This window comes from Neophocaena asiaeorientalis, unplaced genomic scaffold, assembly GCF_003031525.2.
Source record: "Neophocaena asiaeorientalis asiaeorientalis breed wild unplaced genomic scaffold, Neophocaena_asiaeorientalis_V1.1 scaffold531, whole genome shotgun sequence".
NCBI classification, from domain to species: Eukaryota; Metazoa; Chordata; class Mammalia; order Artiodactyla; family Phocoenidae; genus Neophocaena; species Neophocaena asiaeorientalis.
In genome coordinates, this window is record NW_020175542.1 from 511197 (window position 1) to 525270 (window position 14074).

The 14074-nt window shown below is 40.1% G+C and overlaps 1 protein-coding gene across 2 annotated transcripts in view; it reads right to left on the bottom strand.

The window, feature by feature from the left end:
* PPP2R2B (protein phosphatase 2 regulatory subunit Bbeta) overlaps nucleotides 1-14074 on the bottom strand; it is a 656680-nt gene that overhangs the window by 436664 nt on the left and 205942 nt on the right. For both annotated transcript variants that reach the window (XM_024731397.1, XM_024731396.1), the window contains one exon: nucleotides 10436-10513. In XM_024731397.1, coding sequence (XP_024587165.1) covers nucleotides 10436-10457 — 22 coding nt within the window. In that variant the 5' untranslated portion in view covers nucleotides 10458-10513. The remainder of the gene's footprint in view (nucleotides 1-10435; nucleotides 10514-14074) is intronic.

Sequence of the window (14074 nt, forward strand, 5' to 3'; positions counted from 1 at the left end):
CTTTTTTTTTTTTTTTTTTAATCTCCCAATTAAAAAGTTCTTTAAGTTGTTCATTTTATTGCTTGGAAAGGTGTAATATACTTACTGAATCAAAGGATCATGAGAGATTACTACAAGCAACTCTATGCCAATAAAATGGACAACCTGGAAGAAATGGACAAATTCTTAGAAATGCACAACCTTCTGAGACTGAAACATGAAGAAACAGAAAATATGAAAAGACCAATCACAAGCACTGAAATTGAAACTGTGATTAAAAATCTTCCAACAAACAAAAGCCCAGGACCAGATGGCTTCACAGGAGAATTCTATCAAACATTTAGAGAAGAGCTAACACATATCCTTCCCAAACTCTTCCAAAGATATGGGGACATATGTATATGTATAACTGATTCACTTTGTTATAAAGCAGAAACTAACACACCATTGTAAAGCAATTATACTCCAGTAAAGATGTTAAAAAATAATAAAATAAATTAAAAATATAAAATAAATAAACACTGAAGAAAAAGGCATAATACTTTCTTGAAACCTTGGGCCCAAAACCAGGTGTCACTCCACAGGGTCCATGTGCTTAATTATTTATTCTTGGCTTTTAAATTACATTAACGAATAACATAGGCAATGAGTGGGACGATGCTCAGCCTGCTTAATCAGTAACATAAGAAGAAAACAAAAGGCTAGTTATCTTCTCATACATCTAGACGGCATCTTCAAGGAAGTCAGCCAAGGGAAGCTTGGCATTTGGATTTACTGGAGCCAAATGTTCTACAAAGAACTAGCCAGTGAACCTCCACCCCTTGCCCAGTGGTAGCGTTAGGATTGGTCTGCCTATGCTTCCTGTAGTTGACACTGTTGTTGGACTACCTGGAATGCCAGCCCATTCCTTGCTGGAAAGCCCAGATTTTATTGTGGCATCCTCTACTCGGAGATGACCGTGCTGTACCAAGCTTAGATGCAAGCCTGATCTATATAAAGCAGCTAGGCTAACCCCACTTTCCTTGTCCATGTCGGTTTAAAAGTGGGTATATGACTCAGACTGAGGCCACGGGAACAACATAAGAAATCGTTAGGGACATCTGAAAGAAAAAAAACTGTCAAAAAAACCCCCCACAACCATGTCTTTTCACTGGATATTGTTGTGCCTCTCTGAGCGTGACACCCTGAATGGCTGCAGTTGTCTTGGGACAAAGCTGACATTCCAAGGATAGCAAGGCAGGGAGATGAAGAGAATCTGAGTCCTCCATGCTGTACTTCAGCCAGGGAATTAGTCAGCTCTGGGGGGCTCCCTGCCTCAGGACTTATGTGAAACTAGGTAATGGCAGTAACTGCTTAACTGGGTTCTTTGCTTCTGACCCTGGCCCCTTACTGTTTATTATTGACCTGATGTTAAAAAGAGCATTTTATGAGCAGTGACTCTCTACCTCATTCAGGCAGAAGTTCAGGTCTTTGTAATGGTCTCTAAGGCCCCTGCTTGCATCTGCCTGTCATCATCTCTCTTGTTTCCACCTCTCACAACTTCTCTCTTTGCTCACTCAACTTCAGCCCCACTAGCCTCATGTCTAGTCCTTGAACATACCAGATAAGCTCTTGCCTCAGGGCATTTGCACTGACCATTACTTCTATCTGGAACTCTCCTTCCCAGATATCCACATGACTTCATCTCTCACCTTCTTCATATCATTGCTAAAATGTTATCTTTTGCATGACATCTTGACCATCCTATTTAAAAGAGAACACCCACACCCCTAGACCTTCTGTTGGTTTACTTTCCGCAATTGCACTTATAACCTTATACGTTATATTCCACTTATTTATTTATTTATCTATTTATTGAGGTACGCGGACCTCTCAGTGTTGTGGGCTCTCCCGTTGCGGAGCACAGGCTCTGGACGCGCAGGCTCAGCGGCCATGGCTCACGGGCCCAGCCGCTCCGCGGCATGTGGGATCTTCCCGGACCGGGGCACGAACCCGTGTCCCCTGCATCGGCAGGCGGACTCTCAACCACTACGTCACCAGGGAAGCCCCACTTACTTATTTTATCTATTGTCTATCCCCTCCGCTACTGAATCTCCAATGCCTAGAATGCCTAGCACACAGTAGGTACTTAGCAGATATTTGCGGAACTAAGGAAGAGGTAATAACTCTTTTGCTGTTCCATATGTTAGATGAATTTTCCTGTTGCAACTAGAAGCATCTTGAGTAAAGGATTTCGCTTGGGCTGCCATGTGACCAATGCCCTGCATTTTCAAGACACTCAACCATGTTTCAAATTCACAGTCAGTGCTTCTAGAACAGAGTGCTACCCACCCCAAAGCCATCTTCAATCTATATTGTGGAGTGGAAGATGAGCAGAAGAAAAATCGCTGGTGTAGGATTCAAAAGTTTGCTTTCTGGTCTCTATGAGACCATGGGCAATTTAAAATTTATCTCTATTAGCCTTAATCTTTTCACCTCTGTGAAGAATAATCTATCTACTATCAGTAATATCTATACTATCTCTTTTATACCTGTAACATGAGATCATAAAACCTACTCTAGTTATCTTCCATGGGGGTTATAAAAAATAAGTGACCCATATAAATTAAAAGCAGAAAAGTGCTATGTTATATTTATAATGGATTGTTTTAAAATGAGTTAGTTTATTCTCCTGTAAACATTCATTATTTTTGTATTAATGGTAATCATAATTTCTTTTGCTTTGTTGACATTTAGTATCTGCTGAAGGCTCTATTCATTCAGGAAGTCTTCACTGAGTCCGTTCTTGGTGTCAGGCTATTTTCCAGGGGTGTGCTATCACACAAACTCTGATTTCAGACAGGTGTGTTACTGGGGTAGGTTGTTGAACTTTCTGAGCCTCAATTTCCTCCTCTGTAAAATGAGGTTGCCTCGTATCTTGTGGCAAAAATTAAATGAGATAATATATTGAAAGTTATTATTACAGAATCTGGCCCGGTGAAGTCTGATTAAATAGAATTATCATTATTATGACTCTACCATGGCCAAGTACTGTGTAGTACTTTACAAGATCTTATTAAGAAAGCTTCAGGGGGAGGAGAGGAAGGGACAGACTGGGAGTTCGGGATTAACAGGTGCAAACTATTATATACAGAATGGATAAACAACAAGGTTCTATTGTATGGCACGGGGAACTCTATTCAATATCCTGTGATAAACAAAAATGGAAAAGAATATGAAAAAGAATATATATGTGTGTGTATATATATATATATATGAATCACTTTGCTGTACAGCAGAAATTAATACAACATTGTAAATCAACTATACTACGATAAAATAAATTAAGAAAAAAAAGAAAGCCTCTCAAGATAGCCCAAGGAAGATGAATAATTTGCCTAAAGGAAGAGTTAAACCCTAAATAAAACTTGGGTCTATGTGTCTAAAGATCCTGGCTAATTCCTTTTCCTTCGTTTGGCCTCAGATTGGCTGCAACTTACTGTAGAGACCCTTCCCTGAGCCCTCTGCCACCCCGCTGTGGGTTGAGTTAGGTGGCTTACTGTTTTCCTAGCATTTTCCACACTCACCCTGGATTGCAATTGACAACCACTTGTTGATATCCCTCAGGAGAGTGTAAACTGCTCACGGGAGGGGAGCAATGGTGCCTTGTTCCCCCAGCCGTACCTGGCACAGAGTAGATGCTCCATAAATATTTGCTGAGGAAACACATTTAAAGTGACTGGTATTAGGGCAGGGGTGAAATGGACAGCCGTGGAGCTTTTTCTCTTTCTTGGCTCGGAAATGTTTAATTACCTAATGCTTACAGGGGAACAGGATGTTTGAACTCAGTGCTGTGCAGAGTATCTGCTTCCCTTCCCCCACAGAGCCGTGCAAGCTTCCTGCAAGTCCACTTCTCACCAAGGCGCCTTCAGAGCATGGCAAGCCCGCAGCTCTCTAGCATCAAGTCATCCTCAATCACGGCTGAGAAAAGTGCTTTCATCTCGTGGCAACTTGTTCATAATCAGACCAAATTTGCTTCTAGCGGATTGGAGCCCGGTACAAAGTACAGTTGCGTAGGAAATCCCTTTGCAGCTGGCTGGATGCAGAGAGGAGATTCCGGGCTTCCTTTTGATGCACAGAGGAGAGACTTTCACTCCCTTCAGTGCCTGGGGCAGAGAACTGGGCTGCACAGTAAGTTCGTATTTATTGACATTCTGATTTCCTTTAAAAAGCACTCAAAACGCTCAGCTGTTCTATCTGCTATGCTCTCACAATAGCTCCCTGATGTCAGGAAAGAACAAATAGAATTTCTCAGTGTGTCTCTTGGACCAACCTATGTTAGAATTATTTGGGATGGCTGTGAAATTTGCAAGCTCTTTGACGTCATCCCAGACCTTCTGAATCAGAATCACTAAGGGTAGGACCTGGGAATATGCATTTTAAACCCTCCTCAGGTGATTCATATGCACAATAAGGTTCGAAAAATCATTTGGTGACCTCAGGTCACTAACCGGGTAACCCAGCCTAAAGTTAGAGATAAGCTGACTTCAGGTTAGAGCTTGATTAATAACCCTATGTTGGTGGCTTGAGATTGTTGATCCAGAAAGCTTCCGTCCAAAAACAACAGTTCTTCTTCCCAAAAGGGGAGGTTTTATCATTGCCACCACTGCATCTTATATCTAGGGGTGGGAGGAACGAGGCAAGCAAGGCTCTATTTTATATATTTTAGGCTAAGATCTGTGAGGTGACAATCACCCTGCGCCATTTATGCTGCGTAAACATCTAAGAAAGGTTATTTGTCCATCACTGGCTTCTTTCTAATATAAAATGAGAAGGTCACAGTCTTTCTGCTGCTTTGAGATAATCCAATCGGTATTTTTCTCTTTGGGTGACAGCAAAGAGTCATAATGACTGAAGGGAAGCTGAAAAATCATTCCTATGATCCCCACATTTCTCAAACATCAGTGCAAAGATCTGACGTTCTTGCAAATGTTCTAGGTCGAGGATTCCTGTTTGCTTGGAAGGTCCTTGACATCATCGGTGTTTAGTTTAGGGTGTATCAGATGCATCTCACAGCAGCAGCCAAACTGGTATTTTTCTCTCATTAGGCAACTGAATCAATAGACTGCCTCAACCTTCTCACTATGTGAATTGTCTTTTCAGAAGGAGGGGCAGGAAAGAAGGTTATGCCCACGTAGCAAAACAGAATAAATACCATGTTTATTTCCCATTACCACATTCTGCCACAACAGCTGAGCCTTGATTTAAAACACCCAGAAGTGCTATTCTAGCTCCTTCCAGTTGCCTATCACTAAGCTTTTTTGAAATGCAGACATCCTTTGGGAGAGTCTTGAAGGTCTCCAAGCTCAGGCTTATGGAAAATGAAGAGAATTAAACACAGTTTCTTCAGGAGGAGGAAAAGGAATGCATTTCCCAGGTAAAGGACCAAGAATAGGAAACTCTCTTGAGAGTCAGAAAGGAAATTATACACTGAAAAAGATGAAATGACCTATACCGACTGATATTAAAGAACTGCAGAATGGGGAACAAATAAAATACCCCAGAATTGTAGTGTCAGAAAGAAAATGGTTATATGCAATAGCTAAGAAAAAAAATCAGACATCCCACCAGATAATTCTGACTTCTTCTCACGCACAGACTCTTACACAAAATCTCAAGAAATTGTCTCATGTCCAGCATAGGTAATTTCCAGCATGTAAAGTGTTCCTAGGATGATGTAGTGTAAAATTGCATAAGATGAAATGATGTACTATATGAAATGTGCATGCTAGGCAAATCAAACACAAGAATTGCACATGGGGAATCAGAAACTTTGAATGTGCATCTACCAAGAACTAAAGTAAGTGAACAATGCTTAGATGGCATCCTAACCAGCAGCAAGAGTGAAAGCTTCAGGACATGGATGAGTTGTTTGTTGACTGCATGTCGGATGGTCTGCATGACATATGTGATCCCATCCAGTTCAGTGGTTCCAAATACAATCTAGGGGTTGGTGCCACCCTACTTTCTATCTCCATCTCGCATTCTCTCTCTGAAGAGCCACATTCATACATACAACCTCTTTCTTAGTATCTACCCCTGAGTATCTTACAACTTTTTCACACTTATGCTCAAAACGAAGCTCATGATATTTCTCCCTAATGGAGCTCAGGACATGCAACCTCAAAACATGCTGCTTTGGTATATTGATTATTTTGAGCTGAAGGCACTTGAGAAACAGCAAACGTAGGAAGAGGCTTTCTCTGAATTCCCCTTATCCGCCTAAAGACAGATTCTCCAATAGGAACTCATGTTCATAAATCCCCTCCCTGGAAATCTTATCAACCAGGGAAGATTGATTTGTCACAGGCGGACTTATTATCACAGGAGAGAAAACTAGGGGACACCACATCCAGAAAAACTTTGTCACAGTCCCTCATCTCTTCCATCTCTTCTTCTAAGGGACCATTCATCTTTCCTAAAAATAATTAATTCTCCTCTAAGAGGCCTACATCCTTTCTGCTTCCCTTGTTAAGGTGGTATATAAACTCTCAAATCTCACTACATTTTTGAGTATTCACTTTTTTTCCTGGGTTGCCTCCATGCACAAAGTAAAAGTTTATGCATCTGTATACATTTTCTCCTGTCAATCTTTCTGCTGCCAGTTCATTTCATAGACGTGGCTACTGAATGTAGGAGGGGAGAGGAAATCCCCCAATATGCTTCTTTTAAGGTTTCCCAGTCTCAGTAACTCGTACCCACAAACCACCCAATTGCTCAAGGCCAAAACCCAGGAGCTGTCTTAATTCCCTACTTTACCTCTCCACTAAAATCCAGTTCCTTACCTCCAGAATACATCCTGAGTCTCGTACTTTCTCATCATCTGCAACTTCTCCCCTCTGATAAACCCATATTGCCTCTCATCAGAATTCTGATAAGAACTCTTTCAACAGTTCCCTCAAATATATGAGATTTTGGTCTCTTTTGTATTCAAAGCACTTTGTCTTTAGCTCACCTTGCCCTGTATTATATTTATGATGCAATGCCTTATTCTTCTGTACCAATTCCTGTCTCCCCTTTAATGGTGCATTCCTTGAAAGCTTTGACTATATTTATCTTTATAATCTTTTCACTTTCTGGGGCAGTGCCTTGGATCTAATAAGTGCTCACTAAATTTACTGTTGGACCTATAGTATCAACCATCTAATATCCTACTGAATAATTTGGAATGTGAAAAAAATCTAGCCTACTAGTTGATACCCAAGATATACATTTAGGTAAATTAGTAGTAACACTGCCATGCTGAGCCATATTGGAACCTGAAGCAAAAGGAAAAGCAAATCAGTAATACTGATCCTTTCTTTATTAAACATTTTGACTTTTTGTTCATCATGGATTCTTCTCATTAATTTTGTGTTTTTTTAAATATTGAATTAAAATATTTATTTTTGTCACTTCACCTAGTCTCAGCCCTGCCTTTATAAAACAATAATGTGATTTGAGCATCTAATAACAACCTAGATTTTATATTGACCTAGCCCTCACACCATCCTAATAGATACCTGTATTATTATCTCCATTTTGCAGACAAGCGAACGTAAGCATAGAGACATTAAGTGATTTGGCCAAGGTCACCGACTAGAAAGTGGTAGAAATGGAACAGAAAAGTCATTAGTAGAAATAAGTAAAGTGGAAGGGAAATATTATATGATATCACTTATATGTGGAATCTAAAAATAATACAAAGGAATCTATATACGAAAAAGGAACAGACTCACAGACACAGAAAACAAACTATGATTACCAAAGGGGAAAGAGAAGGGAGAGGGAGTTTTGGATTAACAGATATAAACTATTATACATAAAATAGATAAGCAACAAGGATTTACTGTATAGCACAGGGAATTATATTCACTATCTTGTAATAACCTATAATGGAAAAATAATCAGACAAAAGTATATATAACTGAATCCTCTCTGTACCCCTGAAACTAACACAATATTCTAAGTCAATTATACTTCAATTTTTAAAAAGACACTTCATTAAGCAAAAAAAAAAAAGACAACGTTGAAAGTTGAATAATTTTTATTGACTTAACCCAACTTGGGTAGAGCAGGCCAATTTTTAAAAACCTGATTTTTAAGAACCTTGATTTTTATTAATTGAAAGCCACTCATTAATTCACTCAACGAATATCCAACTGCCATTGAGGTAGTATTAGTTGGACATGTTAGTGTCCAATCTGATTCTCCTCTTAAAAATTGATTCTCCCTTTTTTCACCACTTTAGAGTGATTTTTTCAGACAAAAGTTGGGAGTGATTGTCATTCTGACTATGTCTCAATTAACGGTTAGTTCAAGCAGGCTGCAGTACTTATTTATCATGAGCAGCAAACATTTAAACCCATCCTCTGTTCACCTGCCATGATGATCATAGCATGTGTGAAAAATACAGATTCCTGTGCCTTATTTCAACCTACTAAGTGAGAATCTCTGTCTTCCCAACAATGTTTAAAGAGCTGGGCTTGGGGTCCTATAGACTGGGTTGAAACCCAGCTCACCCACTGATTAGCTATGGAGTTCTTGGCAAAGAACTTAGTCTTTATTTATTTGTTTAGCTTCAATATCTTCATAAGTTAAGTGGGAATAAAAACACCTATCACTCAAGATTTTGGTGAGGGTTAAATTAGAATGAAGATCTAATTATAATGGCATTTATAATAACAGCTTACAAATACCGAGTACTCACAAAGCGTAGAGTACCGTGCAAATGCTGTACCTACATTATCTTATTAATTTATTTTAAGCACTTATTAGAGTAATCACTACATAGTAAGTCCTCAACTGATAAGAGCTATGGCTTGAGTAGACACTCAGAACCCTTAACAGTAGGTGGGGAGCCAGTCACAAAGACAAGATTTAAGTCCAGAGTCTGAGAATAAAGGATAACCTGGAAGAAGTCATCTAGCCTGGTGGTCCCCAAAGCCAGTCCACAACATCAAGATCCTCTGGGTGAGCTCATTAAAATACACTGCATCACACTGCATCACCCTGGTCCTCAAACCTCGAACTCAGTACCTCTTGGAGGATCTGGAAGTCACTACTATTTAAAAAGTGCAAGTGATTTTGAATCAAAGCCAAGATTTAAAACAACTGATTAACTTGAGCTTCAGTTTTCTTAAGATTCATGAGGTTAGGGAGTAAGTCAATTTTTTTCCCTTCCCTTTTTTTCTAATGCCTAGGTCAGCGCTGCCACATAGAAGACACTCACAAATATTTTTGATTAGATGAACATAAATGGGTCTAGTAAATCCTGCTCTGTCTACTTCATAGGGGCTTTATGAGAATTGTTTGTAAAGCCTCATTTGATCATGCATCTGAAAAATAGAAGATGTTATACAAAACTATAACTCTATAGATTTGTCATTAATTTATGTTAGTGTGCTTTTTCTCACTTTTTAATCGTAAATCACTTGGCTTTGAGATATCCACCATTAATTATATCGAGCTTCTAAAAATGAATTACAGCAAGATTGCAGACCCAATAATTTTTACTTAAATGATTTTTTATTCAGAATTAAAATGCTATAGAATGGCCCAAACGTTCACATGTGTTTATGCATGTTAGTTTCCATATTCAAGTTCAACTCTGTCAACTATTCACATCCTCATTCATTAATATTAGTTTTAGACTGTCTTATACCACATCTGGTATCTATACCTGCCACCAATTTAGTACAGTCTGTTTCAGGCAACCCTTACCACATTCTGCCACAACAGCTGAACCTTGATTTAAAACACCCAGAAGTGCTATTCTAGCTCCTTCCAGTTGCCTATCACTAAGCTTTTTTGAAATGCAGACATCCTTTGGGAGAGTCTTGAAGGTCTCCAAGCTCAGGCTTATGGAAAATGAAGAGAATTAAACACAGTTTCTTCAGGAGGAGGAAAAGGAATGCATTTCCCAGGTAAAGGACCCAGAATAGGAAACTCTCTTGAGAGTCAGAAAGGAAATTATACGCTGATAATTGGGACTCAATGTACCCACAGTTTATATTCAAGTCAGACTTGAATTCTTCATTTTCCCCATGTGTTTCACGTATAGGTGCAAGTCATCTTCAACACAGAATGGAAGGACGAGGTGAACGTCTGACCATCTTGAAATGTTTGCTCTCAGAATTCTACAGAGCTAACAGACATCCTGAAACAAGACTTGCATAGTTTAGCCCCCCCCCACTGCCAACCTATTTCACTGAAAGTTCGTTTCAGTGCTGCCTCACTGGTGGGAATAAAATAAGCTTCAACAGGAAAAAAAAAAAAGAAAGGTAGAAAAAGATGATTAAATCCATTACTAGCCCAGAACGCTATTCTGGGATGTGTGGGGACTTACATTCATGGACACAAAGATGAATATTCCAAATCTGGAACCAGCACAAACCCCAAGGAGGCAAGAAAAAGGGCAGCAGGAGTTTTCTCCTACCTTCGGTGGTTCCAGTCTCCATAGTGCCTTTCACTTGGCTGAAGCACCATAGTGTGTCCCGGGTAAACGCCCCAATTCCTGCAAGGTACACAGGGAGACACTTTGGGTTAGGTAAGGGCTCCCAGTTGTCCTTAAAAGGCCAATAAGGAAAGAAACACAGAGTGTAATCTATGCACTTCTAAAAGGAGACTTGCACACCAGGTATCATCTTGGGGAGAGGAGACCCTAGTGGGTCCTGGGAGGATGCCCGGTCTGCAAGTATGGCGTCCTGCTGCAAATCCCTGCTCTGGCTCCTCCATATGACCTTGCCAGGACCAGTCTGAGCTGGAGCAATCGGAGTTGTCCCTTCTTGGCCCCTGGCAGCATCCTGGAGCAGTGACAGCAGGCCTGCAGGGTGTGACTGCCCCTTTTCATGGGAACACTAAGGCTTGCCATTGTTTTCCTTCTGTGATGGTGGAGGGAGAAAGAGGCAGTTTGTCAGAGGGGAGAGAGGAAAAGAAAGGCAACTTAGTTATTTTTTTTTTTAAACTGGTTTCACAGCGTGCATGGCTGAACGGCCAGTAAGGGGTCAGATACTCAGAGAACTTCCATCTCTCTTGTTCCCTTCTTGACTGCTTGCCAGAGTCAGAGCTGACTGGAGAGTAGAGGAAAGCAGAAAAACATTGGCGATGCGGAGTGCGCGTTCTGGCCAACACAGGGCTGGGGAGTCAGTTCTGACAAACGTGGCCTGTTTTGTTCCATGGAGATTTCTGTTTCAAATTTGAATTGGACCTTTGGTAGGGTTACATTTTCTGGCTTACTATGACTTCCAGTTTCCAAACATATACGTATCCAATACTAATGCATATACTAATATATGTATATAATTTACACATTTATTAATATACATATATTCAAGTCAAAAAGGCACTTTTCAGAACATTTTTGGAGGGCAGTGGTGACAGTTTACTTCTCAACATCATGGATGTTCCCTTCAATTCTACTAGATTTTACAATTAAGGGGAACACTGCATCGTCAAATCTTGGGAAAGACTATCCATTTAAGAATGATTATATTAGCAGAAAAAAAAGTCAAATATCAAAACCAAATTGACCTTTTGAAAACACACACAGAACTAAGCAGCCACCCTCACGGTCCACGACAGATTTTTCCTGAACTCCTACATGGAAACACTCATTCACTCAAGCCGCTTGAGAGTAGAATTGCTCCCCATCTGCTTTTCTCACTGTTGCTGATGGCGCGTTGGATGGAAGCAGCACAGGGTCATCATTCAGAGCCTACACTTTGCAGCCAGAGGGGGTTTGTATTTAGTTTTGCTCTGACCTGACACAAGTTCCCAAACATGATGAGTCTGTGTTTTCTCTTTTTAAAAGTGGCAATAATAATTATAGTACCCATCTCTCAGAGTTGTAGATTTTGAAGGCACTGAGCAGAAACAACTTAATAAAGAACACTATTATTGGCGAAGGGTCTAAAATGTTCAATAGTTTAAAAAATAAAAAAGAAGAAGAACGTTAGCTGAGCAAATTTCAGCTAGTTGCTATGAAGTAGGCACTGCGCTAAATACTTTAAACGAATTATCCCATTCTCACACAAATCTGTGAGGAGGATACCATTAGAACCCCATTTTACAGGTGAAGAAACTGAGAGCTGGGAATTTTCATAACTCATCTGAGGTGATATCTAGGACGTGGCAGAGCTGGGATTTCCACCCAGCCTGTCTGAATTCCATATTCCCACTCTGCCAAAGTCAGCCTGCCCATGAGATCCCAATATTCCCAGTGTGAGAAGGTCAGCCTGCCCATCTAATAGTTAAAGCCCGTAGGCCCAGAGAGGTTGCACAGCTTGAACTAGAGTCTTGTTTGGAAGGCTGAGCTGGAATACAGTTTCAGATGTCAATTATTAAAGTACTTGTGTCTCCTCTAAGACTATACAGGGCTACAAGTTCCCAATAAAATTCGCATCTGGGAGGGAAGAAGAAAGGCATTTGCAGCATTTATTAGTGCATAGAAAGGCCACACGCACAGTCCTATTGCTGATTATTTCTTGTACTTCTAGCTCTGGCCTTGGATTTCAGCATTAGGCATTCTTTGATAAGTTCTTACTCTTCCTTGTGAGTCATCACTGGCCCTCTCTAAACTGCCAATTCTGCTGTTGAATCTGGGACTGCATCTGTCTCTTAGCGAATACCAGCTACAGATGAAGTACTTCCTGATTTTTGTCCTAGTACATTTCCTATGTCAGTAGTTTTGATTCTAGGTGTAGACTCTGTACCTATTGTCACAAAACATGTGCCTAAAAATAAGCAGACATATACAACTCTGAAACACACACACACACACACACACACACACACACACACACACACAGGCAGATTTAAATATGGGCCTTTTCATTTGCAGCAACATGGATGGACCTAGAGATTATCATACTAGGCAAAATAAGTTAGAAATAGAAAGACAAATACCATATGATACCATTTATATATGGATTCTAAAATATGACACAAATGAACCTATCTACAAAACAGAAACAGACTCACAGATATAGAGAACAGACTTGTGGTTGCCAGGGGGATTGGGGGAGGGAAGGATTGGGAGTTTGGGATTAGCAGATACAAGCTATTATATATAGGATGGATAAATAACAAGGTCCTACTGTGGAGCACAGGGAACTCTATTCAATATCCTGTGATAAACCATAATGGAAAAGAATATGAAAAAGAATGTATATGTATATATACATAACTGAATCTGCTGTACAGCAGAAATTAACACATTATAAATTAACTATACTTCAATAAAATTTTTTAAAAATATGGGCCTTTGTATAGGTATTCATATTGCTTCAGGAAATTTTAGCTTTAGAGGGAAGCTTGCTTTCTGTAAATCAACTTGTTTCACACTTGAAAAGACCAAGTCATAGAGAATTACTGATTTGCTGAGAGTCACAGAGCAAGGGATCATGCGACCAACTCAATGTCAGTGACATTTCCAACCATCACCCATAGATATGGTTGCCTAGGCCCGTGAGCTCAGTTGATTAGTATGAGAGGTCAAGGTAGCCAATGTTATTGACAGTTTTCTCATCCAGGGCAGTCTTTGGACTCAGTTTCCATCTTCCACCAAGATCATTGCCAAATGATGGCATTAGTGATGTAAAGAGTGTTTGGATCATGCCATCTCTATCCTAGAAGAGCTAGACAGCAGCTGAAAACACAAATGCCTTGATCAGTTAGGATGAGAAAGGCTGGCTAGCTGTAAGACACTCAGTAGAGTTGATACATGACCTCAGAAATGGTGGGGATGGTGGGGCCTGGAGGACCCAGGCCATGTATAAAGGGGGCAATAGCTACTCAGCTCCAGCTGAAAGCTGCCATGGAGGATTTCAGTCCAGTGTTATTAGATTGGCTGGGTTTTTGTTTATTTTTCAGAAGAAGGCAGAAATCTGGATCATTACATGAAAACATAAAATTTTTAAATGTCAATCAATTCAAATTTGAATACCGTGTATGTGGCTGACCCAACATAGGGCAGACACACCACATCTGCACACTGAATGTGATATCTGTATCATCAATTTGCAAACCTCTGGCAAGAATATTTGAGCTGAATGACACCTTCGATAATACCTAGTCC